Source organism: Pieris napi, chromosome 21 (genome assembly GCF_905475465.1).
Source record: "Pieris napi chromosome 21, ilPieNapi1.2, whole genome shotgun sequence".
NCBI lineage: Eukaryota > Metazoa > Arthropoda > Insecta > Lepidoptera > Pieridae > Pieris > Pieris napi.
The window spans coordinates 8,702,221-8,729,388 of record NC_062254.1 but is presented as its reverse complement, the minus strand read 5'-3'; the positions used below and the strand labels follow the sequence as shown (position 1 = coordinate 8,729,388).

Genomic DNA, 27,168 nt, shown 5'->3' with positions numbered 1-27,168 from the left:
GACTTCTAGCTTCTAGACATTTTTTGTATGACGTCACTTTTTTCCGCTTGGTAATCTATATTTATACTGCAAAATTTCACTTAGATGCAATGTAATAAACGTTACTGCATATTACACAAATTCAAAGACAAAAAAAAAATCTAATTCAGTCATAATCACTATTAAGGATAATCAAATTTTTTACTAAAGTTATACTTCTTTTGGCGCGTTAAATGATGATGAGCGTAAATTTTTACGATGCGCACACCGTCACAAAAAACCGACACCCTAAAGTTAGCTATAGTCAACATTTTATTTTGTGATAATTATATAAACTTTATTTAACTAGATAATGCGTTATATACTTTCAATGTATTAAATACCTTTTTTCTATTAGTGTAGTTTTTTCAACAAACGTAGTATAAAATTTTTGAAAAGATTTTTTATCTTGTTACGCCAAAGAAGTATAACTTCTAACGCATGTACATTAGTACACACAAGTTTCATTTATAATTAGATAACTTTTAGACTAAACATTATATTCTAAGCGTACATTTTCTTCAAATCCTTTCTCAATATCTTCCCAGTGTTAGTTTTAGGAATATCATTAACAAAAACCACTTCCTCTATTTTCTTAAACGCAGCTACTTGTCTTGCTACAAAGTCTTGGAGTTGTTCAGGGGTCGTGTCTTGGCCCGATTTCTTTATTATAAACGCTTTTGGCACCTCACCGTGGTATTCGTGAGGTACGCCTGAAAGTAAATTACTGCTAAGTATAATCTGGACAGCTTATTTTCATTTTGTTATCTATGGTGCTTTACAGACTAGATATTTTTGACATTGTTAGTAAATGTAGCAGGGTTATTAGTCGATTTTTGTTAATTTTAGTCAAATCTAAATGTAAAAAAAAACAGTGGCGCTACAACCTTTTAGGTCTTGGCCTCAGATTTCTGAATCTGTTTCATGATCATTTTTAAATCTAATAGGCAAGTAGGTGATCAGCCTCCTGTGCCTGACACACGCCGTCGACTTTTTGGGTCTAAGACACGTCGGTTTCCTCACGATGTTTTCCTTCACCGTTTGAACAAATGTTAAATGCGCACATGGAAATAAAGTGCATTGGTGCACAGCCGGGGATCGAACCTACGACCTCAGGTATGAGAGGCGCACGCTGAAGCCACTAGGCCAACACTGCTTTCTTACGAATGTCAGTAAACAAAATTAATACTTATAAATTTACTGCCAGTTTTCAAGTCAAGGGCAAAGAAGGGACGAGAGAAACTGCCAAGGTTTTTTACTAAATGCAAACAACCATTACTTCCTGCTTCTCTTCACACGTTTAATCAATTATTGTAATTAAATAATGTCATAAAAATAATAAATAAAATAAAATAAAAAAAATAAAAATAAAATATGTTGATTATGGAACATAAGATACATGTATCACTTATTCCACGTCATTAAATTTGAAGGCATCCCTACTCATCGGCAAAGAAGACAGAGGGTGTAGGCCGAGAGAAAAAGCCGGCGTAAAAAACTCTCGGTACTCTTTTAAAACAGCAAATCATCAAACAACACTTATTTAAAACAAATATCGCAAATTAATTAGAAGTAGCCTGTCTAGCACTAGTCCCAGGCCCTTTTATCAACTAGATAATCGTTGACTTTATAGTAAGCCTTTTTACACAGCTTTTCTTTAATACATTTCTTAAATTTATTGAAAGGCAGTGATAAAAGAGCCTCTGGGATTTTATTAAAGAAGAGTATCCCTTTCCCCAAAAAAGAATTACTAACTTAAATGAGAACAGCAATTATATTTAGTTAAATACATAAACATTTTGTATTATCGAGTCCAAAAAAGCTAAGTTAAAATTCAATCCAGGTAAAAGCCGTAGTCTTTAGGAGGATTTTTAATAATCATAAAATTTTCCGCGCACAACATCTGTACAAAATATTGACCATCCGCGTGACGTTGTTTATATTAAAATGAAATCTAAATATAGGCTGTTAAAAAAGCTATTGGATACTTCACTGATGAAGCCAATTAAATATTTATTAGTTTGTTTTAGAGATCAAGAAAATAAAACATCTTTCTATTTCCCCTTTGGAGTAGATACTCATGGGCTGTGGGGTTGAAGTGTACAAGCGAATTAAAGATTCAAGTTGGCACATGGTTGCACCGGTGACCCCAGAGCTGGTGCTTTTCTAACTCAACGAATAAGTATCGAAATATAGCGAGAAAATGCTGCATCAAAGATACAGAGGGACCAAATACTTAAAATTTCAATTAATGTTAATAATAAAAAAGTGCGTGCGTACAAAGTACACACTACACATGTCAGAAGTGAAACGTCTTTGTAAATTAATCATTACTAAAGTAAAAGCCCCAAAAAATAATCATAAGTATATGATCACTCCTTGTATTTGTATATCTATATTCACACTGTATACGACGTGCTAATGATAATATAAATAAATAAAAAATCTGCGTTTACTGCACAAGACGTTATGCGATAGAATTGCCATCTAAAGATGATAAAAATATGTAACTACTAAACTTGATGTGACGTTCGCTCTATATCTATCACTCTCTCTCTCTCGATCTTTCTCACTACAGCTCTCTCCCACCTCTCGCTCCATGGCACTGTGCGTGATGCGACGTTCGCTTTATATCTATCACTCTCTCTCTCTCTCGATCTTTCTCACTACAGCTCTCTCCCACCTCTCGCTCCATGGCACTGTGCGTGATGCGACGTTCGCTTTATATCTATCACTCTCTCTCTCTCTCAATCTTTCTCACTACAGCTCTCTCCCACCTCTCGCTCCATGGCACTGTGCGTGATGCGACGTTCGCTTTATATCTATCACTCTCTCTCTCTCTCGATCTTTCTCACTACAGCTCTCTCCCACCTCTCGCTCCATGGCACTGTGCGTGATGCGACGTTCGCTTTATATCTATCACTCTCTCTCTCTCTCGATCTTTCTCACTACAGCTCTCTCCCACCTCTCGCTCCATGGCACTGTGCGTGATGCGACGTTCGCTTTATATCTATCACTCTCTCTCTCTCTCGATCTTTCTCACTACAGCTCTCTCCCACCTCTCGCTCCATGGCACTGTGCGTGATGCGACGTTCGCTTTATATCTATCACTCTCTCTCTCTCTCAATCTTTCTCACTATAGCTCTCTCCCACCTCTCGCTCCATGGCACTGTGCGTGATGCGACGTTCGCTCTATATCTATCACTCTCTCTGTCTCAATCTTTCTCACTATAGCTCTCTCCCACCTCTCGCTCCATGGCACTGTGTGTGATGCGACGTTCGCTCTATATCTATCACTCTTTCTCTCAATCCTTCTCACTATAGCTCTCTCCCACCTCTCGCTCCATGGCCCTGTGTGTGAAGCGACGTTAGCTCTATATCTATCACTCTCTCTCTCTCTCTCTCAATCTTTCTCATTATAGCTCTCTCCCACCTCTCACTCCATGGCACTGTGCGTGATGCGACGTTCGCTCAATCTTACTCTCTCTCTCGATCTTTCTCACTTGCTTCCTCCCTACTCTCGTTTCATGGCTATGTATTATGTTAAGAATATTCCAAATACTATATATTTTCGTGAGTCTACAATACGAGATCTCAAAGTCCACTTACCAATAACAGCCGCGTCTTGTACGGCAGGGTGAGTCCGAAGTAAACTCTCCAGTTCAGCTGGCGCCACTTGCATACCTTTTACCTAAAAATAATATTTATTATTTGAAGCTGCGTAGTGAAATCCTACTCCAATGACACTTGAATGAATTTTCTCATCACAGTGCCATTGTATTCGACACAATGATTGTTTACTGATTGATACATTTACAATGGTAAATATTTTGGGAATAACTAACTTAGTATAAGGTTAAAAATTTTGCTTACTATGTTTTTTCACGTAATTCATATAATTTTATATGATTTACATATATTCATATAACTGAGTTGTATCACTCCTCCTTCACCGTGCTAAGTATCCTGCTATCGAATTCCTTACCTATTCATATCAGACGAGCTCAGTCTTTAAATTTATTTAAAAATCTCCTTTTTGATCATCTTTTTTCTTTTTCGTGATTAGCTACTACTTTTATATATTAATTGTGAGTCAATTAACCTATTTATACTTTTACTATTTATACTTTTTCTGTAGATTTAGATTTTATTTTATTTTAGTTATTTAATTATGCATCTCTTGTACTTTACCCTCTGTAGGTGTTTATTTTTTTTTCTATTGTTCCATTTTAGGGTTGCCTGGAAGAATTCGCTTGTTAGCGATAAGGCCGCCCGTTGCCTAATAACTTGTAACCTACTTACTTTTTGTATTTTTTTCTATAAGTGTATTATGGCAATGAAGTATAAATAAATAAATCATTGCGTTCTTTAATAATTGGTTGTTTGAAACAAAGTGTAAATTCGAACAATTATGGTATCATATAACAAAGCACAATTTTTTCATAATTGTAGTTACGTGTGACAAGTACGTGATAAGAAAATTCTATATTAAAATTAGAATCCTAATTGATTGAAATTAAATATAAAAAATCAATCAGACAACCATAAATCCCATATATTATTGTGTTAGTTACAATATTCTACCAAATATTATACAAAGACATCATGGAAGATCTAGACTAAAAAACATTAAAAAAACACCCCAAACTGTCAAAACCACATTGCATTTTGACATAAGCCAGGTCCGTAAGTCCTCTGACTCTTACACTAAGTGTCAAATTGCACAACTTTACGTAAAAAATTACCTTTATAAGTTCCTTGATCCTGTCTGTGATGTACAGACCGACATTCGGTTTATAATATCCTAAATCCCCAGTTCTAAAGAAACCATCTTCAGTTATTGAGTCCTTCGTGGCCTTTTCATTCTTGTAGTAGCCTTTCATCACCGTCGGACTTCTAATAAGCAGCTCACCTTGCTATAAAAAGACATTCAATTCACATTCACTAAAAAGTACCTATTAATAAAACTAGTATGAGGAGAATTCTTTGAAATTGGTGCTCTACCAGGGTTCGAAGTCTTACAGAAGGAGACAGCAGAACGAGAGAGGGAGCGCTTTAGGACGAATTCTAGGGGTAGAAGACGGGGAGTAAATAGGAGAAGATATATATCTCCTACCCTATGTAGTGTATACTGCACGGGAGGTTTTTGAGTGTAACATGCCGTTGAGGTCCCGGTAGAATGCGACAGCGACCCCGGAGCTTCTGTAATGCGGCTTTGTAGGAACAACTCTAAGTGGTTTAGTGGGTGTTGCTCACTTAGTCTCTGAATAGCAAAGATTTTGGCGTGGGTCAAGTCCCACAGTCAACTTTTGAAGGCAGGGGATGCGCTAATGAAATTCCACCTCGGATATAAAAAGAAAGGGTTTGAAGTCTGTATCTGTTTCCTAAGTGATCAGATCGTAAGGTCCAATATGCTAGATGCAAAGAAAATTTGAATAGCACTAAATTTGGAAGTTGCCGGTATTCAAACACCTCCGTGACAAGGAGATATTCTCATGATACAGCTAACAGCGGGTATGTCAGACACTGGTGTTATAAATTCTTATACTTATTGTCATCTATTAAATGACATATCGTATGATCGTAGAACAATGTCGGATTTGAAAAAAATCCAAAATCCACTTTTTATCATACTTGGATACTAAAGGGTATTTCAACAAGAAGTTTGTTTTTCAATTGTGGCAACACCGAGAACGTGATAGTTTTGACATTTAGTTTTTGGCGGTATTCGTAGCAGGTGCTTTGGCAATTATTACAATGAATTCAATTTCGCTCGAAAATCGCATTAAAATAATTCAAATCCACTATAAAAATGGTGGTTCTGTTAAAGTTACATTTCGTAAAATTCGCGATATTTTCGGCCAGCATAATCGTCCTTCTGATACCGCTGTTAAGAATTTGGTCGCGAAATTTGAGTCGACAGGCTCGGTACAAAATGTGCCAACACCAACACGTGTTCGACCGGGTCGTTCAACAGAAAACATCGCCGCCGTGAGCCACAGTGTTGAAGAAGATCAAAATTTGTCAATTTCACGACGTTCTCAACAATTGGGGTTATCCAAAAGCACAACATGGCGAATTTTGCGAAAGGATTTGGCTTTGAAGCCTTACAAGATTCAACTGGTGCAGGAATTAAAGCTGATCGACCATTCAAATCGCCGCAGATTCGCTCAGTTCATTCAGGAACAACCTGCTGGTTTTTCTGAAAAAATCATTTTTTCAGACGAAGCCCATTTTCATTTGTCAGGGTACGTCAACAAGCAAAATTGTCGCATTTGGGCTTCTGAAAATCCTAAAGCAATTAATGAGAAGGCTTTGCATACTCAACGTGTTACTGTGTGGTGCACTACGTGGTCTGGAGGCGTGATTGGGCCGTTTTTTTTCGAAGATGAGGCTGGAAATGCGGTAACAGTCAATGGATCACGGTATCGCGAGATGTTAACCACTAAATTTTGGCCTATTATTGATGACATGGATATCACTGAAATGTGGTTTCAACAGGACGGTGCCACATGTCACACAGCCAATGAAACGATCAATTTATTGCAAACCAAATTTCCCGAGCGCATAATTTCGCGAAATTCAGCTGTTAAGTGGCCAGCCAGATCGTATGATTTAACACCACTGGATTATTTTTTGTGGGGCTATGTTAAAGACAGAGTCTATACGGAGCCAATCGAATCGATTGCAGCCTTAAAACTCAAAATCCGTGATGTCATTAACGAAATAGACCCTCCATTTTGCCAAAAAGTGATTAAAAATTTTGATGAAAGAATCAACATCTGTCAGCGTGGTCGTGGTGGACATTTGCCAGATATCATTTTTCATTCATAATTGCCAAACTTTTCTCTTTGTAATACAATAAAAATTTTATTCATTTTCCTCTAAATTCTTTGTTTTATTTTGTTTTAGAAAACAAAGTTCTTGTTGAAAAACCCTTTACAATGACTAAATGAAAAAAATTCCATGTGTTTTAAATTTCAAATTAATCAGTCGATAAAGTGACGGATTTGATAGGTACGCTCATAGAAGCATGTGATTTTGCTAGAAAACTGTGTAATTTAATGTTTTTATTTTTATTTTATTTCAAAACAAACACTTTTGTTCGCTTGTATGCCAATTTTCATAATTACAGAATATCAATTAAAAATGTTATCACAAAAACTAACATACAATCTAACATGATTATATAATTTTGAAATGGCTGCCCTGTTTACTATTTGTCAGATCCGTCACTATTCTACGACTATGACGATATATGTATGTGTAACACTTGTGAAAATCTCAAAGCAAGTCTCAATGGAATTCTTAAAGATATTTCCAGTAAATTTGATATACTCACATCACCAATCGCTAAGTCTTCACCCGTCGTAGGTTCAACAAACTTCATCTCAGTGTTAGCCATTACTTCGCCGCAAGACGAATTGTCTAGGACCGTCCGACCTATGAACGTAGTTGACGCCAGCGCACACGTCTCAGTCGCACCGTAACCTTGACCAAATACTAATTTACCCTGAAATTAAAAGAACATTTTATTTTATACAACAGTGGGCAAACGGCCCACCTGATGTTAAGTGATACCGCCGCCCTTGGACACTCTAAATGCCAAAGGGCTCATGCGTTACCGGCCTTTTAAGAATTTGTACGCTTGAAGGACCCTAAGTCGAATTGGTTCATATCATCAGTTAGCAATAAAATCCGGTTAAAATATTCGGATCCAACGTCAAATTATTCTGGGTACAAGAAGATCTCTAACGAGCAACTTTGGGAGCGCTGCCGAGAAACCCCGATTAGCCAGCAGCTCAAGCGACGCAAGTGGAATTGAATAGGCAATACGCTCCGAAGAGATTTCAATTTTATAATTGGGGTTATCCCCAAGCAGGTTCTTGATTGGAACCGGCAAGGAAAGCGGAAGCATGGACGTCCCAAGCAAACTTGGCGTCGTACATGATGCAAAGAGAGCCGGAAACACTTGGAGTGAGAGAGAGAGACAGATACGAGACTCATGACCGAACGAGATCTCGCTCTGGACGCCCCTTGCCCCCTCTAGGGGCTATAGGACTTTCAGTCGTTAGCAATATGGAAAATACAATATGGGAAGACGATATTAAAGCAATTGGCTAAAAATTCAAAAAGAGGAGGAGGGCTATAATAAGCGTCTTATGCGTAATTGTTAAGACTTAGGAATTAATGAATTAAGACGCCTTTTGTTTTTGTTAAAGCATTTAATGTATGGAAATAATTGAAGATTAAACAATTATAAATAATGGAGTAGCAGTGTTACTAGTGGCTTTAGCGTGCGTCTTTCAACTCTGAGGTTACTTATCGATGGACTTTGTATATATATACAATTAACAAAAAGGAAAACGTGAGAAAACCGGCTGTCTCATATACAAATACCGACATGTCTCAGACAGTCTATGTTCTATGAAATAACAATGATCAAAAAGAAACGCATTCAATCTGAGGCTAAAACCCATAAAGTTGTTGTGGGTTTTTATTAAATATTTTTTATGTAATAAAATTAGTGTCTTTCATAAGAAAGAGTTGTTAGGTACACTTTTTGACCAACGCCACCCCAAGTTCCTAGAGCAGTGCTGGCCTAGTGGCTTCAGCGTGCGACCCTCATCCCTGAGGTCGTAGGTTCGATCCCCGGCTGTGCACCAATGGATTTTCTCGCTGCGCGCATTTAACATTCGCTCGAACGGTGAAGGAAAAGATGCTTTAGACCCAAAAAGTCGACGGCGTGTATCAGGCACAGAAGGCTCATCTACTTGCCTATTAGATTAACAAATGATCATGAAGCAGATACAGAAATCTGAGGCCCAGACCTAAAAAGGTTGTAGGGCCATTGATTTCTTTTAACAGCGTTCTATTTTTTATATTTCCTAATAGTTTAGCGACTTCCACCCTTAGGTCCTGCGTTCGAATCACGGCCGAGCACATATGAACTTAGTGTCATGTGCGTGTTTAACACTCGTCGTACGGTGAAGGAAAACATCTTTAGGAAACCGGCCTTAGACCTAAAAATAGACTGTGTGTGTCCTATAACAAATTGAAGAAAAATATACAGAAATCCGATAACGAAGAATTTGTAGCGCCATTGGATTTTTTTAATAAGTTTTACTTAGAGATTTAAAGAACCTTACCTCAGTCTTTTCAAGAACACCTTCAACGTCAGTACTAGAAAGGGGCGCTGCTCCACAAATAATTCGTCTTAAAGACTTTAAATGATCTTTTGTTACGTCCGGGTGCTTTCCCAACAGAAGTACTGGAATTAATACTTTCTTAATAATATGCAGAAGAAACTAACGCGTTATTTATACAAATATAATAAACAACAAAACGTTTTTTAAACAAAGTTTTTATAACATCTATAAAATTATTCATATAATAAAATATTAAGAAATGTAATGAAATAATGATATTTCCTAGATTAGATTCTTTAGATTATTAATTATCTATTATGTGTTAACTGATGTATCATTAATTTCTTTGTTAGTCTGTGGAAAAGACGCTAGTTTTGGTCTGTCATTTAAATTTTAACTGAAAGATTTTTTTGTTAGAACATTTTGGATTATAAAAGAAATAGGAAAAATATTTTTCAAGTAAAATAACAAACTCTAAATGTTTTTTCTTGAAATACGTATTTCAGCAAAACTTTTGATGTTTAAATTGGAACTTGTACAAAGTAACAAAATGGCGGACGCCAATCTTTTTTTCGAGTTGCAAGTAGATGCTAGCCTAAGATACAAAATCTAATATTATTTGTATTGTTTCTGTATGGACAAATGTTTGCTTGCCAGAAGCATTACAGTCGATAAATCAGCATAAAGAAATTGCGAAAACGGCCGCATATATTTAGTCGCACTTTTACAAACACAATATTAACATAACATTTCACTACCATAGGCCGTTCATGACGTCATTCTTTTAATATTATACATTTGAGAAGTTGTCACTATATAAATAAATATAATAATTAATCGAAATATTTCTAAACTTTTAAACTAAAGCCACCCAAATATATAAAGAAAGAAAAGCAATGATCCGTTTCCTGTTATCGTAATGAAGAATGCGTAAGTTAAACCAGTGCAAATAAAAAACTATAAAAACGGAAAAACACGTATAATTTTTGAAATATTAGTTTTAATACCTAGGTTTTAATATCAAATGATTGTTTAGTACCTACTTTATCTAATCTCATAAATTGGGATTGAACGACATTAATAGGTCAATGTAATAAAACTAAACGCGCGACACGAGCACAGATACAGATTAGTAAAATGGTTTTTTCCATAGACTATAGAAATTACACATTTCGAACACGAAAATATGGTAATTTCTTTATACACATATTAAGTGTGTGCAGAAGAAAAAAAATGTGGGACTTGAGGCCAGTGTTTCTTTAATATCAGTTTTGGAACGAAGTTCCTTATCGCGCGTTGTGATAGGGGGCTAGACGGAAAAAATTCTTACGAAAAGTTGTCACGACACTTTTTTGTTATTTGCTATTGTAATACACCGGTTCTCGTCCGATCACCGAAGTTAAGCAACGTCGGGCGAGGTCAGTACTTGGATGGGTGACCGCCTGGGAACACCTCGTGATGTTGGCTTTTTTTTTTCGTCGTAAGATTGGTGTCGAGAAAATCTATCATACTGTTATGATACCAATTAACATATAAATTAATCGAAAGGAATTTCGTTCCATCCGGGTGTCCCTTGACACCTCTAAAGTTTTTATTTCTTTTAAAAACGCACGAACAAACTAAAGGAAATATAAACTCCAAGCGAGAATATAACTGAAATATCAAAAGGATTAAAGGTATTTTATACTACTTGAATATATGTTTAATGCATATTTAAAATTACCTCTAAAACCGAGTGTACAACAAAAACTTTAGGGGTTTTTATCGATATAGGAGTATTTGAAGTTGGTTCTAGAATCTAGGCTCTAATTCTCAATAATCTAGATTCTAGGGGAATCTGTAGGAGTCTGCATCACTTTTGGAGGCCGAGGTCAGTTACGTAGTTCGACAGTAAACATCTTAAGAGTATGAAAAAATTAAAAGTATGTAATATTTGTGTATAAATGAAATGAACACCACGCCGGTTCTCTTTTCACAAAGACTCTAGTAGAATTTACGTTTAAACTGTAATGTCATCATTAATTAAAGATTAATGAACTAGATTACTTCATTATTTGAATTTCTGTGATTTATTCTTTAAACAGGCGTTTTAATTATGTCTTTTAAACGAAACAGTGAAATATATAGTAGGTAATTTCGGTGAACATTATTATTTTAATGTAAGTTTATTTACTAAAGTTCAACTCATCATATATAATGCTATATCTAATGTATATGTTACAAGCTATATTTTCTAAAATAGATGACAATTATGGTATCAATAAATGTTACAAAAAATATAAACGTCTAATTTTAGTTTCTTTTTACGTAAAAATCATTTAATCATGTAGGTAACATAATGAACACTTTAGACTCATTAGTAAAGAAATATATATTAATGCTTCTAAATTTACATTAACTGCCAGTTCTCAAATCAAGGGCGTAGAACGGAAGAGAAGAACTGGCAACACACTCTCCGCCACACTTTTTAATCGCCATTTTTTTACACAACGTTTGTAAGGAGCTGCAACCATTACACCATGTTCCACATGACATATCAAGTAATTAATTAGTTTTCACAAAACTGCGGATTAGGTATCAAATAGGCACTTAACAATGTACTTGTATTAAATTTAACAGCCCACTACCGAATATGTCAAACTCTGGATTAGTAGTTATTCTTCGTGAATTCGAATGAGAGGTGCCTGAACTCCAAGGTTACTTTGTAAGTTAACTCACCTATATAACAATTAACTAGCATTTTAACTTACTTTACTAGCAATGACAACCACATACTGGAAGCTGAATGGCAAAAGGGAATTTTTTATTTTTATTTTTAATTTTTATTGTTTTTGATGTCTTTTTTTTTTCTTTAAGTATTGTTATTTTGTGTGTTTATGTGTGTGTGTTTTCGTTTGTAATAAATGTTATGTCTATGTCTATGTCTATGTCATTTTGGTAGAATATACTTAAAATACACAACACTGATTCATATGTAAGTAAATTTAATAGCATCAACCTAAAAAAACTTACCTATAGGCGGCACCACGTACATGACTGTTGGGTTCTCATTCTTCAAAATATTGAAAAATGTTGATGCAGAGAATTTAGGCATTGTAACGAGTTTGCATCCTTTAGCCACGTGACCAATCAAATTGATTACTAAGCCGTAAATGTGGAAGAAAGGCAAGAAGCAAGGCAGGACTTCTTGGTACGATCCTGTAATGTATAAAATGTTTAGAGACAATAATAATTAATATATTATAAATGCAATAATTATAAGTAACTAGCAGACCGGCCAAGCGTTGCTCTGGCTAAGGTTTTTGTTATATTACATAGTAGTAACCTATTCAAGGGAAACGGTAGGAGAACACCAGTCATGGGGACCCATGAGAACTATGCTTTTTTGGTGGTTATGCCATTAAATTGTAGCTTATGTGAAACGTTGGTACTTTCAACACAGCGCCATCTGTTAGAATTGTGACTATCAAATAATAAACAAATATTTTGCAATAAAATAATATTGCGGGTATAAATTGAGATGTAAGCTATCCTATCTTTTAAGTTGGATCAAACTACACACGCTGGGCAAATTTGATTGATATCGGTTAAGTAGTTTAGGAGTCCATAGCGGACAAACAACGTGACACGTAATTTATATATATTAAGATAGAACGGTGACAAGGATACGAAGGGAATGCTTATTTGCTGGTGCTGGTCTTTCAACGAATAAGTATCGCAATACAGCGAAGAAATTATGCATTAAAGTACACTGCCACAGGGACCAAACTTTTGACGTGATAACGTCTTTAAAATCGTTTTAGTCGGGTGACATGTTCAGAAACTTGTGTCACACCAAAACCTCACGAGCGCGATCGCAGGTATAACGAGAGAGAGACGGACCGATCTCCCGTCTCATCTCGAGCGCTGCCAGTCATTCCGTGAATGTATGAAGAAAAATGTATATCATAGTCGAATAAGTAAACTTGTCATTTTACACCCGAAATTTATCATCAAAAGTGTGAATAAAACGATAGATGTAATTTAAAATTTGAAAAAAATCACGTAAACATCTCGATCGTAAACCTACTTTACAAACAACCAATATTTTTTTACATTTGTTTTATTTTCTTTTTATTAATTTTTATTATTACTATCTAGATTCTAGATGAAGAAAATTTAAAAAAAACTGTATATTTTATTGTAATGTTTAAAAAATAATGTTATCATATAGGTAACACATTGTACACTTATGACTTGTCAGTAAAGAAATACACATTAATGCTTCTAATTTTACATTTAGTGCCAGTTCTCAAATCAAGGGCGTAGAACGGAAGAGAAGAACTGGCAATAAACTCTCCGCCACACTTTTTAATCGCCAATTTTTTTACACAACGTTTGTAAAGAGCTGCAACCATTATACCATGTACCACATGACATCTTAAGTAATTAATAATAATAACATAAATTTAAAATACAATGACTTGTCCTCTATCAGCAGGAGGCATGGTGAAATAGGAGCACGCACTTCTCTCGTGGGAACAACACGCAAACACATAGTCGAAATAATTAACATCACCGCATGCACGAATTAATTAATAGGTTTTAATAAACGATTAAAGCCCATCTATTCCATTTTACCGCTAAATTGTATTAGTTAAATACGACGTATTATATGATTGACTTATGTAATTATAAGTTAGATCATAGAAACAAGTTTGTATCGCTCGTGTATTTGGGTCAGTTGCAATTTTCCGTATTTAGCCTCCTTGGAGTACACAATTTTCTATTTATAACTAGAATTATATATTACACTGAATTCTGCGACATTATTTAAGTTCCTTTGAAAATAAAACCTCGAGATTTACATGTATCTAACTCTAAGAGTAGAGATGAAACGGATATGCGGTAACTATCCGGTAACCGGCTCAAATTTTAAATCCGGCATAATAATACGAAGCGAGTTTCGGCCGGTTACCGGATTTCATAAAATACGAAATAAAGATTGAAGAAGGCACTATATTTAACATGAATTTTTAAAAACAGATCCAAATTAAATACTTTAACTGCACTAAGGGCAAATTATGATGAATATAAACCAATTTGCTTGTCTTCATATACAAGGCCAGCTTCCAAAAGTTATTAGTCCAGCTTATTAGTAAACCTCCTTTGGGTAGTGTACAGCATTAGTGACCAATTGACTATGTTCATCCGGATATCCGGCTTCATGGTTGGCCGAATATTCGGTATCCGGCACAACATTAATTCGTTTCACTTCGATGTAAGAGTTTATGTTTGTTTGACTAAAGACCGAACACTTCTTAGACCACCAAACTTTAAAACATGCGTCGAAATTTATACCCTTTTTTACTAAACATTAAAGACAAAATCGCTATTTTAAAATCTTTCCCGTCATTTCCATTATCAATGACTTTAAATTACTTACCATTAGCAATAACAGAGTCATCAACTCTCTCATGATGCATTATAAGATTAGCTGCAACCAGGTTTCTGTGGGTCACTTCTACGCCCTTCGGCAATCCTGTTGTTCCACTGGAGAATGGAATAAAAGCCACGTCATCCAATTTCCTCTCAACTTTATCAAGAAGAGCATAATCAGCCTCTCCATTTTCAGCAACTTCAGAGAAACGTATAGTTCCTTCTGGTATAGGTTTGTTTGTTCTATCTAGTATTATTACTTTCGCGTCATTTTTTGCATTTTGAAGTCCCCGTCTAACTGTTTCGTAACATTCTGGTATTGTTATCACAATTTTTGGATTCGTTAGGGAGATTTGGTGAGTTATTTCAACTGAAACGGAAATACCATTTCAAAGTTTATTTAAAGCAAAACTTAGGTATATTAAAATGGGTTGATAGACGGTGAAGTTCTATGAAGTAACAATATATGTTGGGGGTCCGCTAAAATCTTCATATGCTGATAAAATCTCCTTATGTGCAAGTTACATATCTGTGAGAGTGTCTATACGCTTAAAGGCTGAATCTATTTTGATAATATTTCATTTGAGTATAGACACTAATTCAGCAGTGTCCCTCAAGTCGTAGATTCGATCCCTGACTGTGCACCAATGGACTTTCTGTCTATGTGCGCATTTAATATTCGCTCAAACGGCGTGAAAGGAAAACATCGTGAGGAAACCGGCTTGCCTTAGACCCAAATAGTGGACGGCGTGTGTCAGGCACAGGAGGCTGATCATCTACTTGCCTATAAGTTTGAAAAATGATCATGAAACAGATACAGAAATCTGAGGCCAAGACCGAAAAATCTTGTTGCGCTACTGGTTTTTTATTACACTAATGGGGACCAGGCATCATTTAATTGACGACTCATTGGTCTAGTGGTTAGTACCCCTGACTGCGAAACCATGGGTCCCGGGTTCGATCCCCGGCTGAGACGAGCATCGATGTGATGAGCATTTGGTGTTGTGCTTAGGTCTTGGGTGTTTAAATATGTATTTATATGTCTATCTATCTATAATATGTACGTATATCCGTTGCCTAGTACCCATAACACAAGCTTCACCAGCTTAGCATGGGACTAGGTCAATTGGTGTGAATTGACTTTAAAAAAAAAAAAAAAAATTACACTACATCGTAAAAATACCTTACATTCTTTATAAATTGGATTGATGGTTGTCATCACACCGCCAGCTTTGAGTGTGCCAAAAGCTGCCACGGGATATTCCGGACAGTTGGGCAACATTGCCGCAACTATGTCATTAGGTTGAAGTCCGAATTTCTTTTTTAGCGATGTCCCAAATATCGCAATGTTCTTCCATAGTTCAGCATAGGTATAGCTTTTGTGTGTTTCTGCGCATTTCTGCAAAAAATAATTTTATGAGTCAAAGCTATCAGAGTATGAGTGTGTCAAGGGTTTGCAAGACTCGAGTCGAGAGAGTATTCTTTACGTAATTTTTTGTATTTTAAACTATTACTATTTTGATATACTAACAATAATCTGTAATATATAAATACTATTATATATATATTCTTAACCTATCATAGTAGGGCCACGGGCCACTCCTAATAAACATATTTTTGTCCTAGGCGCGACAGACAGCCCCATGTGCAGAGGATGTATCAGCGCAGAAGAATCACCCACCCACGTAGTCCTGGAATGCGAGGCTCTGGCTAAACAACGTGCAGAAGTCCTCGGAGCAAGCCTACAAAGTGCCCAGGAGACTTCTGTGGTTCTAGAAGGAGCTAGGCTGGCTTAGCCAGGACTTTACGCACAACGGATCGAGTACGAGTCTAAATGCGGAAACTGAGTCCGCCAACCATACCATAACCAATCATAGTAATAGTAATAGGGTAGAAGGGTAGAAGGACTCCTTTTTCCGCAATTAGACTCGTGGTTGGTCCGTTGTGCGTATAGTAATAGTAATAATAATTATACATTAATTAATAGAAAACCCGGCAGCATTTCCTCGATACTTATGTATGTAATTAGGGAGCGTTCAAGTATTACGTAACGAATTTTGGGGGGGTCCTTTTATAAAACGTTACGATGCGGGGCGGGGATTGAATTACGCGTTACTGTTAATATTATTTTCGACTTTCCAGTACTTTACACCACATAATGTTAGGTATAAAGAGTCACTAGGTGGTCACGAAACGTTTTACTATACTTGGGTACAGAAGACGTTACGGTGCGTTACATGGGGGGGGGGGGTCAATAATCTCCAAAAATTGCGTGACGTAATACTTGAACGCTTCCTTACTACGGAAAATCTATATTTTATCTATCTTCTTATTTCTCTATCTGGACTTGCTCGGGCAATTAACCATGATTACGAAAACGACATATCTTCGAAAAATCGACTTGCACTGAAGGTCTTCTAAATATCTATTGAGAATATATATGTTAACGTAAAATTGTAAAAACCGTTAGATTGTAATCTATCGGTTATCGGTATTCGGTAGATTGTACTACACTAACTTAGTTATCATTCAAACTTCTTAGGTCAATTACAGATTAATTTTACTTCCCAACAATTTCATATAACTACCGAATAATAATACGTTAATTTGTAAGCAGTTCGTTGAGGTTCACAATCTTTCGACAGTTTACAATCTCGCGAGATAGATTACAATCTAACGGTTTTTACAATTTTACGGTGACATATATAAAAGCTTGGTGCGAATCTTGCACTACCGTCCATTATTGTATGAAAATACGATAGAGATGCGTTTAGCTGTTATCATTAAAGATCATACTTCGACACTTATGAAAATAATACACAGTAATCACACAGATAAATAACTCTTCAACTACTTGTGAAATAAGGTTATTTGTCTAAGAATATAAAAACATAATGTAAGAGAATTACCCGTCATGTAACAATTTCAGCACGATTATGTATTTTAGAACACAATTTTAAATCGTAAATTCAAACAAACCGACTATACTATTTTTATTATCCTCTACACTTGCAAGTCATGGAATGTTGCATAATTTTCTCGGCTTGGATAGTCATTTCCGTCAATTCTTCTAAATAACAGCAGCAATTAAAGTCTCATCACATTTTAAGATAGAAACAATACAACGTAACAATAAAATGCCAAATTCGCGCCAAAACGTAGCACGACGACGCGGTTTTACCATAGACAAGCATAAACAAACCATAGACATAGTCTAGTCTAGTATTGTGCTATTTTAGTACCTAGTACATCTTGTTAGATGACTGACTAGTCTTTATTTGTGAAAAAAGTTACAAACTATATCATAAAATCATATTTTAAGCACTTTAATAGTGTACGAAATACGTCATCTTTGATTTCGAGTTCTTAATTCAAATTTAACGCCACATGAAACAATACTTTTTTAATTGTTAAGATTATTCGGTTTGTTAGAATTTAGTAGATTTTTGTAATTCTATTAACACGCTAAGGCCATTCATTGTTGTCATTCATCATGTGTGCGATGACCTGTTTTTATTTTAAGCATTTCTGACTTCTATATTTACATATCTATTACAAGATAATTCTTAAATATTACTTATGTTTCAGTTTATTTATTTTTCATTAAAGAATTATCATCAAGCATAAGATTTGGGTAAAGAAATTGATAAAGGCTATTTTCGACGATGTAAGATGTTTTCGAAAAGTATTCATATTTAAATTTTTATTGGACATTCTTTAAAATTTATAATAATTCTTAATTACCATTAAGGATCATTAATTTTTAAACTTATATACCTACTATAAAAAATATTATAAAGTATAAATAGTAAAAAGTAAATTAAACTAAAAATAAACGCAAAATTGCTAAAGATATTATCTTAGTAACGATTTCCTTTAATTAACCAACATATTATTAATAAACATCAAATTTTCAGCGCCAATAAAAATATGACGCTATACATATATCCTTACTCGCAAAAACCGCTTAAGATTTATCCAATTATTTACATTAATTAGAGCCGTGTTGGCCCAGTGGCCTTAGCGTCCGACTGATATCCCTGAGGTCATAGGTTCGATCCCTGGCTGTGCAGAAATGGCCTTCTATGTGCGCTTTTAAAATTCACTCGTACGGCGAAGGAAAACATCGTGAGGAAACCGGCTAGCCCAAAAAGTCGACGACGTGTGTCAAGAACAGGAGGTTGATCACTTACTTGTCTATATTCAATCTAATATACAAATGATCATGAAACCGATAGACCCAAAAATTTGAGCGCCACAGATTTATTTATTTTTACTTAATTATACCAAAGACAATATAATTATTCCGATAACCTAACTCCTTAGACACAACATCCGGTATTAATAATAAGAGAAGCATTTATCCCAACGTCAATGAACTGAAATTTGCAAAACACGATAATGTGTGAATCATGTCGCCTATAATCTAGAATGAAACATCTTATCTGGAAATTTATCAGTATTTATTTTTTACTTAATACTTCAAAGTCCAAAGTTTTAAAATCAACAAGTATTTAAAAAATCCATTCAGAGAATAAAGTTATATTACTCGTAAACATGACAAGTTTTATTCACATTTGGACTAATTGTTTACTAGATCCCGCTAACACGTGCCAACAGATGCTAATTTATGTTAAAAACCAAGGGCAATTAATTTAGCTTCAATTGTCTTGCTATAACAGATAATAACAGACAAAAGAATTTTAACTCAAGCTGTGCCTCAAAAATAATGCACCGGAAAGTGCCACTAAAATTGTGGCTAAAATTGTGGCTAAAATTGTTACTACCGTCACCATTTTGGTATCATCATCCATCATCACCTAAGAAATATCCAACTAAAATGTATTTATTTTTATTCCTCGCATAATTATAATGGCAAAATGTTAATTTTCAAACGGTGCTAGAATTGCTAGGTATCTTAAAAGATATTATATTAATAGTATGAGTAACAAAACCTATCATATCTGCCCTGCGATTCTGTAACTCACTTCACGAACTCACACCGCGGTTTTCGCATCGGCGGTCTCTCTCAAATCAGAATACAGAATCGCAGGGCTGTTGTTCCTAAGTTTGTGTCACATTTATTTAAGCCTAAACTGTATTTTCTAGATACTAGTATACATTGTTTTATTAAGTCTAGTCAATAAATTATAAAGTAACCCAAGTTTGACGACTCATTGGTCTAGTGGTTAGTACCCCTGACTGCGAATCCATGGGTGGTTCGATCCCCGGCTGAGACGTACATCGATGTGATGTGCATTTGGTGTTGTACTTAGGTCTTGGGTGTTTAAATATGTATTTATATGTCTATCTATCTATAATATGTATGTATATCCGTTGCCTAGTACCCATAACACAAGCTTCACCAGCTTCGCATGGGACTAGGTTAATTGGTGTGAATTGTCTTTAAAAAAAGGAAAAAAAAAAGAAAAAAAAAAGAACCCTGCATGAATTCAAGTTATTCCCCTTATAATGGATAATATTTATTCACTGGCAAAACCAAATCGATGACAGCGACACTCTTACCGGCCAAGAAAATTATGCGGCAATTAAAATTAATTCTCACATATATCTGTAAAGTATAAAAATTCTTGTGGTCTATAGTTGTTAGTCTACATCATTAGTAATAACAGTCTGTTATAAACTAGCAGACCGGCCAAACGTTGCTGTGGCTAAGGTTTTAGTTATATTACATAGTAGTAACCTATTCAAGGGAAACGGTAGGAGAACACCAGTGATGGGGACCACCATGCTTTATTGGTGGTTATGCTATTAAATAACATTGCGCGTATAAATTGAGATGTAAGCTATCCTATCTTTTGAGTTAGATTAAACTGCACACGGTGTGCAAATTTGAATGAAATTGGTTCGGTAGTTTAAGAGTCCATAGCGGACAAACAACGTTACACGTAATTTATATATATAAAGATAATAATACAGTCTGACAATTTTTATTACGCAGCCTAGCAACTTCTAAAAGGCCAGAACAAGTGATTCGATAACAGAACACACCCATTTAAATTCCAGTAGCGATATCAATCGTGACGTTTTTGTATGCAATTCCGATGTAATTCTCTCAATATTAGAGTCTTCTACTTAAATTTTGTTTCCTTTGGAGTAGAGACTCTTGGGTCATGGGGTTCAAGTGCACAGGCGCTAATTAAAGATTCAAGGCGCCTGATACTACCGGTGACGCCAGAGCTGGTGCTTTCCTCGCTCAACGAATAAGTATCGCAATGTTGCAAAGGTCACTGCCACAGGGGCCAAACTTTTTAAATTTGTTTTAATTCTATATTTATCAGTTTTTATTATTATTATTAATATGTAAGTTAATTTTAGAAAATTCTCTTTGACGACTCATTGGTCTAGTGGTACCCCTGACTGCGAATCCATGGGTCCCGGGTTCGATCCCCGGCTGAGACGAACATCGATGTGATGAGCATTTGGTGTTGTGCTTAGGTCTTGTGAGTTTGAAATATGTATTTATATGTCTATCTATCTGTAATATCTATGTATGTATAACCGTTGCCTAGTACCCATAACACAAGCTTCACCAGCTTAGCATGGGACTAGGTCAATTGGTGTGAATTGTCTTTAAAAAAAAAAATCTCTTCTAGCAGCATTTCCTCGCTAAACTAGATCTGTAAAAGTTGTACAGCAGTTTAGGAGATTCGCGGTGAAAACATTTAAATCACCCACTCGTCATACTAGTAAGATATTTAGGTAGATGCTGGTCTCTCTCTCTTCAGTCGTTAGCTCATATCTGAGCGTCGTGGTCAGCAAGGAGCGGACTATCTAATTCCACCGGTTTATGTCCAGCGTCTCTCTCATAATAGCGTGTAGTTTTGAGGACGATGACTCTATCAATTGATCGCTCCATCTGGTTAGTGAACGACCACGTGATCTTTTACCTTCTGTGTTACCAACCACGATCAGTTCCTCCAAGTTCTCAACGCCCCAGCGCATTGTATGGCCGAAATAAGATACAATTCGCTGTCGGCATATGGTAGACTGTCCGTATGCGGAGTTGGGTCAGGATCGATGTATTAGTGCGCTTCGCAGTCCGTGGTATTCTTAGCATTTGCCTCCAACACCACATATCAAAGGCATTACTCCTTTGCCATTATTGAGCCAAGATAGTCAACGTTTCTATTCCACACAGGAAGATAGGGAATACTGGTAAGACTGGATAAGACAGGTACACAATATGTATTCAATACAATTCTACATCTGTTTGCCGAAAAAATTGACGGTTGGATTTTTTGTCACGAAATTAAAAACATCGTATTAAATGAGTGAACATTTTTAACATAAACTTATCTTTTAATTAACTATAATTCAAGGATTTTAATTTATTTTTATCAGTTTCCGCCTTTCGCAGATATACCGAAATAAAAGCCGATAGATTACGCATAATCATGGGCGCGAAAGGGGCGTGTCAGGTTACTGGTTCGTCCAGTCTGGAGCTAAGAAAATTTACACAGAGGCCAGCCTCGCTTATAGGGTCCATAATTCCGAAATGTAATCTGAAAATGCCCTCAAAAACATAAATTGTAAAAAACTACCGTAAAAAGTTGTGAGATTCATGTCATAATTCTGTCTGTTAAGGGTCCTTCTGTCAGTTATTACGTAATTAGCTTTTTCAGAGCAAAATCTCCATCGAGACTGCTCCTCTCTTTCAACCGTGTCTATCAAGACTTAGGATTTGTCGCCTTTTAAGCCTATTTATATTAGGTCCGGTATGGTTAGTTGCGTGGCAAGCTTATTAGGATGCATTTCTAGCCTTTTTCTGTATTTCATATTTACGTAAGTGGCTAACCTAACAAAATTTCACTGGCCTTATCAATATAACAAATCTTTTATGTTTTAAAAACATTGACTTGGCCATTAAAATGTAAGCTTCTAATTTTAGCAACAACAAAACTTTGTTGTATAACTATAGCAGTCTGAACTGCTTCGAGAAATAGATGGTTCGGTTGTGTCGCATATTTGCTTGCGACTTGGCATTGATGTGCCCTCATGTAGCGATAAACATGCATTACGACGTTCTTCAAGTTTGTCAACAAAGCAATTTCTCCTTGAAAGTAATTGTGAAAATTCTTCTTATCTTAAGATAAAATATTCTAGGTATCATTTTGTTATTATCAACATCATTATCTAAATTACATCAAATGCAAAAATGTTTTAAAAAAGCCGCGGTAACCGAAATGATAAAATCATTTAAATTAATCAAATATGCGTATAATTTATTATTTACTGGATTTTTTATCAAAAAATAATGAGTAGGCAGTACCAAATTTTTTAAATATTATCTATAATTCTCTAAAATTAAATAAGTGAAACACCACGCACGCATAGTGTAAAAATAAATACTATATAAGTTATATAGTGTTTTATTTTATTTTTGCTCTGAAATATCGCACATATTAATATGAGGACTTCTGATAATATGTTATAGAAGTGATATACACGTGTTAAAATTACATGAGAACTTACGAAGGCACAGCTCTAACCAGATCCATGCAACTTCCTCACAATCGTGTAGCCCGCAATGCACCACAACTCACGAGGGGACTCTTTGTATTGAAATCGCATGGGTCCGCCAAACATCCGTGAATATACAATGTAAATAGTATGTACATAAGTAATCAGTGGGTCTACAACCTCTTTAGGTCTGGGCCTCAGATTTCTGTATCTGTTACATGGTTATTTGTCAATCTTATAGGCAAGTAAGTGATTCGTATTCGTTCCTGATACACCGTCGACTTTTTGGGTTTAAGCCTGTTTTCTCACGATGTTTACCTTCACCGCTCGAGCGAATGTTAAATGCGCCGAGGATCGAACCTACAACCTTAGGGATGAGAGTCGCACGCTGAAGCCACTATGCCAACACTGATTATGCAAAAGAAAATAATAATAATAGCAAATAAATAACACATCTAGGCTGCTAAAACTACTCGGCGAAAAGTCTTTATGAAGTTGCTGAAAATTGCCACCGAGTCATTTTTCTAACAAGTTTTAATGTAAATCCGACACAATCTGTTAACAGGACCATTAAATGAGCACAAACGTGAGGTAGACGTTTAAAATATAGGAAATAATTATACATAAAACTAATAATAAAATAATATACATTGAAATAAATAACTAAACTTAACATAAACTAAAATATATCATTAAAAGGAGTCCCTTTAGGCAAGGTTCCGAAGATACTGGCAGCGTTCCCCCTTTGAATTGCTAAAAAATGTATATTAATATGTAATTATAAACTCTCACAACAAAGTATAGTACCCAATTTAACCGTACGTAATTATTAATTAGTTACAAATACAATAATTAAACAAAAACATATTGTAATCATATAGAAAACAATATATACAATATATAAATTAATATATATATATATATATATATATATTACCGAACCTACGACTGCACTGCACACTACAGGCCAAATAGTAAAAAACTTCTATCAAACGTGTTAGGATATAAAACAAATATTCTAAAATGATGTTTGGCGATCGAACAAGGTCGAGATGCGGCTTATTTTGTTTTTTGACTGTTATGTCTACTTCCTTGTGTCGAGTGATAATTAACATAAATGTTAACATGACGGCGTCATTTCGATGTTTTTGTATATAGTTTCCTGTAATGTTTTACAAATTTTTATAAACCAGCTGTTTTAAAAATATATAAATATATATATATATATATATATATATTAATTTATATATTGTATATATTGTTTTCTATATGATTACAATATGTTTTTGTTTAATTATTGTATTTGTAACTAATTAATAATTACGTACGGTTAAATTGGGTACTATACTTTGTTGTGAGAGTTTATAATTACATATTAATATACATTTTTTAGCAATTCAAAGGGGGAACGCTGCCAGTATCTTCGGAACCTTGCCTACAGGGACTCCTTTTAATGATATATTTTAGTTTATGTTAAGTTTAACAGTAGTCAAAGTCAAACCATTTATATACTTTGAATAAAATTTATATTTATATAGTTTATTTATTTATAATTATTATTACTATGTGGGTTTTATTGTCTTTATTATTGTTATCATTTATATCAATTATTTTCCTAGAATAAAGTTCACAAAAGAGAGTGCGACTTTACATGCATTACAATCTAGGCTATACAATAATTATTTCTAATAAGTAATATTATGTTGACTTCATTTTCTAATAAACAAGTGAATAGCTTAAACTAAGGTAATGTCAACAGTCATAGTGTTCTAGAATGTTTTGACACTATGTTCGTGTGTCCGTGATACCGCACTTGCACTTATATTCACTACACGAGTTTTAGTAACCCATAATGGCCGATTTACATTATCTTAGTGTTTAGGAGAGTGCTTTAGTACAACTTGAAAGGCAAGTTCTTTAGCGTAGCGTTTACTAAAGCAAGTAGCGTTTACATGTTTCAACTAAAGTACTATCCTAAAGCACTCTCCTAAACACTAAGATAATGTAAATCGGCCTTAAGGTTTAGTTCTTTTTACGCGTCTTGTGCCTGTTGAATCAAGAAGTTCTATAAGTATCTATTAAATACGAAGCAGACATAGACATCTAGACCCAGACCTTAGCCAAAGGTAGCACCAATAGTGTTTATAGGTCCATTAAAATTCCAATGACGTGCTGTAATTATTAATAACTAGTTATAAATTTAATAAACCGTTTATTGACAAAGAACGTGGCACGTTCAGATTGATTTATCACAAACAAACCGCACAATCAGCCATATAAAAATAGGCATGCAAATGTCGTATTAATTGTCATAAGAAAAGTTAAGTTATTTATAATTGCAGTCAACCGTAGACGGACTATGGTATAGACCAGGCATCAGCGTACAGCGTGTGAGATAGCGAATGATTGACATATGTCGTATTTACAGTTTTAATTCATTGAAGATTCCTTATTATTGACCAAAATACACATTCGAATGAATAATTCTTGAACAAAGTTACTGAGTCGTGACAAAATAGGCTACTTACCGATGAAAGGTTATGTTTGGTTCTTTACGTTCACTATAGCTTTTACAGTCAATTATGCAACAATTCACCATGACTGACTCTTTAAATACACCTCTTATAAGGATAAAGTCTTAAAATATGGGTTTGACTTGGGTTTCACAGATTTATTAGTAAGCGGTGAAAACTTGTTTACCACCAAGGGCTCGGTGGTAAACAAATAAAACTCGTTAGTCAAAAAGAGACAGAAAAACTTATACTCTGTTTCGCTCGCACTTAAGTATTTCACGTTAATACCTTCTCTCGTTAGTTATTATTATTATTTTAGAAGATCATCTACTCTATCTACGCAGTCAACATTTCTAAATAATTTTCCTTGTTAAATACCTTGACTTTAAAATGTTATTACATTTATTTAATATAATAGCTAAAGTTCAAAATATTCGCTAGTTTATCCTACCCTTACGTTTCTCACGTCAACACCAACTATACAAAAAACTCAGTTTTGTATAGTTGGACATACAACGACCACTTTTTAAGCCTTCACTTGTTTATTGAATATGCTTGAATGAAGTACTAAGAATATCCATAACGATAAATCACGTACATTCTCTTACTTTGACAACATCAAACAACACAGCCGTATTAGGTATTACTTAGTTAAATGTATTCAATATTTTTTATTGTTTGTTTCCTTTCGTAAATGTTTGAACCTTTTTGTATAATATATTATGTATTCCATCTTTGGCTATATCATTAGTATAATTGTTCTTTGTTATATATAATTTATGTTAGCTGTAGAATTACGAAATACTCTTGTGTTTTACCTTATACATCTAACCTCAACAGCTGTTTTGTGGTTTAATCTCGATATTTCTTTTTCATCCAGTTTAAAATTTAACGTGTGTGAGACGGGTGTACAAATACTTAATATAAAGCCTGTATGTATATTAAACAATCATACTTCATAGTTTTACATGTGTAAGAAATACCACAAATGCCCGCACGTTATCAAACTATTCCGCGTTTACGGTGATAAGCAGTAGAAGGTAAATAGAGTAAGATTAAGAATCGAGACCAGCCGTATGTCAGACCCAATACATACATTTTTGACATACGGAAATCAAAATTAGCCTTGTAGTGCAAATCTTTAACAAATAGTATAAAATAAAGTGTGAAATATTGATGTTTTATATCTCGCGTTTTATTACAAAAACTTGTACCACCACATGCTTGATTTTTTCTGAAACTATACGTACTTATAATCGATTTTCATTGGCTTAAAAATTTCTATTTGTTAATATACGGGTGACGCACGGAAGCGACATTAAAAAGTAAATATATCTTACCAGAGCAACATGAGCGCTATCCCAACGATGTGAATTCTCCCAGAGCTGATCCAAAAAATTCACTTCAGGAATAACTAGATCTGGTATAGATGATTTAATTAAAACATCTTTCTTTACAGCACTAGCTGATAACTTCCTAATAGTTTTCAATTCTTTTAGTTCACGTAAAAACAATTTACGCGCCATTTTTTAACAATTCGCGCGCGCTATTCGCAACAAGCAACTAGCGACTGAGCGGGCGTGTGT

At 34.9% G+C, this 27,168-nt stretch overlaps 1 protein-coding gene and 1 pseudogene across 1 annotated transcript; one reads left to right on the top strand and one right to left on the bottom strand.

Moving 5' to 3' along the window:
- Window positions 1-405: 405 nt before the first annotated feature.
- Window positions 406-27,168, bottom strand: LOC125060413 (4-coumarate--CoA ligase 2-like). The gene is made up of 9 exons (XM_047665314.1): window positions 26,923-27,168; window positions 15,774-15,984; window positions 14,593-14,955; window positions 12,180-12,365; window positions 9,168-9,289; window positions 7,361-7,531; window positions 4,764-4,934; window positions 3,628-3,709; window positions 406-731 (listed from the first exon to the last, which is right to left on the bottom strand). Exons 1-9 carry the CDS (start codon window positions 27,106-27,108, stop codon window positions 523-525), a joined length of 1,701 nt encoding a protein of 566 aa, XP_047521270.1. The 5' UTR covers window positions 27,109-27,168; the 3' UTR covers window positions 406-522.
- Window positions 10,516-10,634, top strand: LOC125060563 (annotated as a pseudogene).